Source organism: Hipposideros armiger, unplaced genomic scaffold, assembly GCF_001890085.2.
Source record: "Hipposideros armiger isolate ML-2016 unplaced genomic scaffold, ASM189008v1 scaffold_193, whole genome shotgun sequence".
Taxonomy (NCBI): Eukaryota; Metazoa; Chordata; class Mammalia; order Chiroptera; family Hipposideridae; genus Hipposideros; species Hipposideros armiger.
In genome coordinates, this window is record NW_017731543.1 from 2,533,648 (window position 1) to 2,538,438 (window position 4,791).

Below are 4,791 nucleotides of genomic sequence, written 5' to 3' on the forward strand. Positions count from 1 at the left end.
CGAGGTGTCCTGCCTGCTCCCGCCGGGACGGAGCGGCCTCTCGCGGTCTCTGCGGCCTCCAGGGCGCGCTCACACCCGCGCACGCCGCGGCCACCTCGGAGGTGCGCCCTGGTGTTTAAAACCGTGAACACAAAGCAATGCAGCAGCGGCCGGAGGGGCGGGGGCGGGAGTGAGGCAAGTTCTTCCAAAGACGGTCGTGCCTGTCTTGCCGAAACACTGAAAGAGAGAGAGAGAGAGAGAGAGAGAGAGAGAGAAGAGAGAAACAGAAAGAGAGACAAGAGAGACGGGGAGAGAGAGGGAGACAGACAGACAGACAGACAGACAGACAGACAGAGAGGGAAACTGAAAACTCTCCGTCTGTTTCCACTCGCCAGCAGCTGCCTCGGCGCCGCGCGGACCTCCCGGGAAGCGTGCGCGCGCGTGTGCGCGTCGCCGTGTGTGGGGGGTCAGTGCAGCCCGCGTGCGCGGTGGAAAGCTGCAAAGGCTGAGCACTTCCAAACTTGTCCCCTTCCAAACAACCGCGACGAGGAGCAAGGCCGCGCAGGTCTTCGCTGCTTTGGAAGACAGTCTCCTGCGACTCCGATCCCGTAAAGGAACTCAGGCCTGTGCAGTGCCCGGCTCGCGTCCCCTGCCTCCGTCTCCTGGCGCTCCCGGGCCCCGCGCCGTGCCCTCTCCCGGGCCGGGGCCGCCGATGCCAACGGGGAGCAAGCGGAAGGGGGCGAGGGGCCGGTGCGCACGGGGCCGTGGTGGCAAGGGGACCTCGGCCAACGGGCGAAGGGAGGGGGCAGAGGGCAGGGACCGAGTCTGCAAGATGCTGAGCAAAGGCAAGACGGGGTTCTCCAGGCGCGGCGGGGAGAGACCCTTCGGGAGGCGCGTCGGAGGTGGGGCGTCGGGGGAGAGCATGGGAGTTTTCCTGCCCACTCAAGAAAACCGGGAGGGACAAGTCAGCGAGGACGAGACCTCGCAGTCATCAGCGTCACAGAGCCAGGCACTTAACTGGGGAGGAGCGGGAGAAGTGGGGCCAGGGACGTGAAACAGGAGAGCGCCCGCCGTCGGGGCCCTCGGCTCCGCGACACCCCGGGGGCCGCCCCAGCCGTGGGGATCCCCTCCGCGCGGCTCCCGGCGCTCCCGGAGCAGCGCAGGCCGTCAGGCCCGTTCCAAAACCCCGAGCTGAATCCCAGCTCAGGGTTCCAGAACACGAGTGGCGGGGACCCCTCAGGCTGCGCGCGGTCCCCTCCGCGCGTGTCTCCCAGGCGCAAGTGGCAGCGTCTGACGCGAGCTGGAGACTCTGGCGACACCGCTGCCTCCGAAACCCTCCCAGAGGTGGTCACAGAGCGAACGCCGAGAGGGCGGAAACCACGCTAGAAAGGGGCTCACGCTCCATTTTGACGTGAACTTTGTGCAGTGTGTAACTATGTGCTTCGGTTTTCAAAAAAGAAAAAGAAAGGAAACTGCAAAACCACACTTCTCACTCCCTCCACAAACAGACCAGGAGGCCTGGGGGCTGGGGGACCCTTCCTTAGGAATGCCATTGAAATACGCTTCGATACAATGAAGCGACTTACGTGTTACATGTCACCTCGTGCATGTGAACGCACGTCAAGTGTGTGCGCTTCATCTTAATTGACAAAAAAATTTACACACCCCCAAATGGGAGTTATTTCCCCACCAACCTCTTAAAACCCCCAGCGAAGTCCAGGCTGGTAAGACAGGATGAGGGAAAGCTCGCGTCCGGCGTAGGTTTTACTCAAATGCCCCGGGAATAATCTTCCTCTTCCCCGAATTAACCCGACGCGGGAGCGGGGCAGATCGCGCCACGGCAGGGTCGCCCGCCGCCCGTCGGTGGCCCGGGACGCGCCGGGGCCACCGCTGCCGGGCCCAGGCCGCAGCCGCGGGCCACAGCGCCCCCTCGCCGGCAGCGCGCAGGACTTCCGGCCCGCGCCGCCCCGGGCCTCCCGGCCGCCCGCGAGCAGGCTCGGGCCACGTCTGCAGAGCGCAGGGCAGCCCTGGCGCCCGGGCCGCGTCCCCGGCGTCTCCCGGCGCCTGGCCTCGCAGGAAACCCGGCTCGTTGAAATGGGCACGTCCTCGCCGACTTGTTCTAAGTGCAGCGGCCACTGTGGGGACAAGAAAAAAAAAATGTGACAGCGCTGAACTCCCCCTCTTTTGAACGCATACATGGGGGAGGGGGAGGACCCGCCGTAAATCTCAGAGTTCGCGTCGCCTCGCAGTTGGTGGAGGTGATCGTGGGGTCGAAGCTGCTGCTCCGTGTGCCTCGCACGCCTGCCGGCTTTCTCCACTGCACCTTGGAAGGCAGCTGAAAAGCAGCAGACGCCAAGTGCCCGGCCCTCCCCCGCGCTACGCCCGCCTCGACGCCCCTCCGCGCCGGGGAGCGCCGCGTCGTGGTCCCTGCTCCCCCAGAGCCGGGCTCCCCGCGGCGACCAGAGGCGCAGGGCGAGCGAGGCCAGCCCGCTCGCCTGGAGGCCGCGCACCGAGCCGCTGCCTCGAGCCTCGACACTTGCCGCATGTTCTGTCGACTGATTTTGAAAAAGGAGACCAAGCCAACTTTAATCTAAGAAAAGGGAAAGTGATTTTTAAAAATCGGGGAGCTTTAAAGCGAAACGGAGTTATATATTCCGGTAACAATGCAGAGCGTAAGTTTTAATGTCTCTGCGTAGGCATTTTAATTTGCTACAGTCACTACCAATAAAAACGGCATGTAGTGCGATTCGACTGTTTAATAGTGCAAGGTAGACGGTTTTTATTAGTAGCAGGCAGCAGTATGGAAAATTTAGATTTCAGTGGAGGAGTGTAATTGCTGGGGGAAAAAATACACTCAGGAAGAGGTTGTCTTCGGAATCAGCAGCGCAGAATAAAGAGGGGGCAGGCAGCGTTCCTCGAGATGCAATGCACCCTGGGCGACTGGGAGACCCTCCAAAGCCACGTGCACATGTCTGGTTAGATACTTAATTGATGTCAAAATCGAGTAGATTCTCAACATACGCTCCTGCTCCAAACTGGGGATTTTTTGTAATAATTCGCTGTTTTAGTCTCTGCCCCTGCAGAGATCAGGCTGGGGGGGGGAGGAGGGGGGCGAGCCCCAAATGTTAATGAAGCCACAGCAGGAACTGGTCTTTAGAAATGGAAATTGTCGAGGCCAGTCCTCCTTGGAGATAAACACTAGACCTGATTTTTTTTCACTTAAACTATTTAATTGGAAGCGAACGGAAAGGCTGCAATCGGATCCGCCGCTGTCCGTGTTTGTCACCCAAGTGTGCAGGATGCACTTTCGGCGTCCTCCTGGCCGAATTCCCTCCAGGAAGACCAAAAATGCCACAGATCCTGTCACTGACGTGCTCCACGGAGCTGCTGAGGCCTCCCTCCTTCTCTCTTCATCGGTTTCCTTTTCACTCTACAATAATTGATTTTAAATATCGGCCTTACACTGAATTCGGGCGACCCACTTGGGGTCGAAGCCTATCGGAACACCCCTGCTGGGCCCTTGCCGTGGCCCAGAGTGCGTGGGAAGTGGTGTGCGCGTGTGTGGGGTAGTGGTGTGCTTGGGGCTGATGTGAAGGTTGCCGGTTGTGGTTTGTAGGAAACGTGATTGGGGGGGCGGGCAGGAGTGGGGGGGCTGGTGAAGGACGAGCAGTTTGGGGGCTACCTGGGGTGGCAGCCGGTGTAGCTGCCTGCACCGACCCCACCAGGAGCGTGAGTGAGCGACAGGCCTGCAGGCCAAGGAGGGCCGGTCCTCCGCAAGCCCAACTCTGCAATTTGCAACGGGTTCCCTTGGACCTGGGGAAAGACAAACGCTGCCTGACTGTGCCTCGAAGGTTCCTCGCGATCCCGCACCGCAGCCTCGCCAGGCGGCCGAGCTACCCCAATGGAGCCGCGATATACGAGGCTGCTCCGCGAGCTGCAGAGCCAATAGGGCGTTGGGGGGCAGCGGGGGGAGCGTGGGCGTGAGGGTGAAGGCGAGGTGTGTAGGCAGGAGGAGGTGCAGGCCAGAGCTTCCACCTGAGGCGTTCTCCCCCTACAGGTCACCATCCGAGAAGGCTTCGAGGGAGAGGCACCTGTTGTGTGGGCGCCCCCGCCCGGGCCTGCACACACCAGACCCCCTGTTGACCCCCTGAGCGCGCCCACCCGTGACTCCCGCCCCGCCCCGTCCTCTTCCCTAGGACCGCGGTGGGGGGTTGATGCAGGAAGTGGGGGTGTCGGCGGCTGGGGCGCCAGGGCCCGTCGTGGTGCATCTATCTCCTCTTTAGGCCCCGAGGCACCGCCCAAGACGCGTGTTACCTGAGCTACCCGCGCTGCCGACTGCGCCCGTGCCACCAGCCCTTCGCTTTTCGTCCATCCCCAAGTGACAGCGAGGCTTCACGTCGTGCCAGAGGCAGTCTGTCCAGTGACGGCCATCCCCCTGAGTGTTTTACAACACAAATCCGAAAACAGTCAACTTAAGAAAACAAAATGAAACCCTTGTGGAGTGAAGCGCTGGCCGCGTGTGCTAAAACGTCCCCAACAACTGTAAGTGCTAGCGCCCAGGGACCCGGCTCTCCATCACGGACTTCGCAGGAGGAGGCTCACCTCACGGCCCTCCTGGCAGTTCCCGCCGAAGGCGCCCGGGATCCGGGTGCGGCGGGGACACGCTGGGCGGCGAGGGGCAGGCGAGCAGACGCGAGGCCAAGCGGGGCACGTCGCCCAGTGAGGCACAGGAGCCCGAGGACGGTGGAAGTGAGGGCCGCGCACGCCACCCCCAGGAGGACCTGGACCGCTAGTGCAGCCATCCCGCCCCCC

The 4,791-nt window shown here is 62.2% G+C and overlaps 1 protein-coding gene across 2 annotated transcripts; it reads right to left on the reverse strand.

Moving 5' to 3' along the window:
- Positions 1-277: 277 nt before the first annotated feature.
- On the reverse strand, positions 278-4,379 carry LOC109388378 (uncharacterized). Of its 2 annotated transcripts, none has more exons than XM_019653045.1 (3): positions 4,294-4,373; positions 3,662-3,792; positions 278-2,114 (listed from the first exon to the last, which is right to left on the reverse strand). In XM_019653045.1, the coding sequence occupies exons 1-3, from the start codon at positions 4,349-4,351 to the stop codon at positions 1,677-1,679; spliced, it is 627 nt and encodes a 208-aa protein (XP_019508590.1). In that variant the 5' UTR covers positions 4,352-4,373; the 3' UTR covers positions 278-1,676. The 2 variants fall into 2 exon arrangements, 1 of the variants encoding a protein (XP_019508590.1); XR_002125205.1 differs by lacking the exon at positions 278-2,114 and adding an exon at positions 2,734-3,409 and having other exon boundaries at positions 4,294-4,379.
- Positions 4,380-4,791: the final 412 nt, after the last annotated feature.

Excerpts from the sequence above, each read along its gene's own strand:
- LOC109388378 (XM_019653045.1), bottom strand. The coding sequence starts at position 4,351 with ATGGACGAAAAGCGAAGGGCTGGTGGCACGGGCGCAGTCGGCAGCGCG. Across the intron at positions 3,793-4,293 it reads CGGCAGCGCGGGTAGCTCAG|GTCCAAGGGAACCCGTTGCA; the intron begins GTAACACGCGTC and ends GTCTTTCCCCAG. Across the intron at positions 2,115-3,661 it reads TACACCGGCTGCCACCCCAG|TGGCCGCTGCACTTAGAACA; the intron begins GTAGCCCCCAAA and ends TTGTCCCCACAG.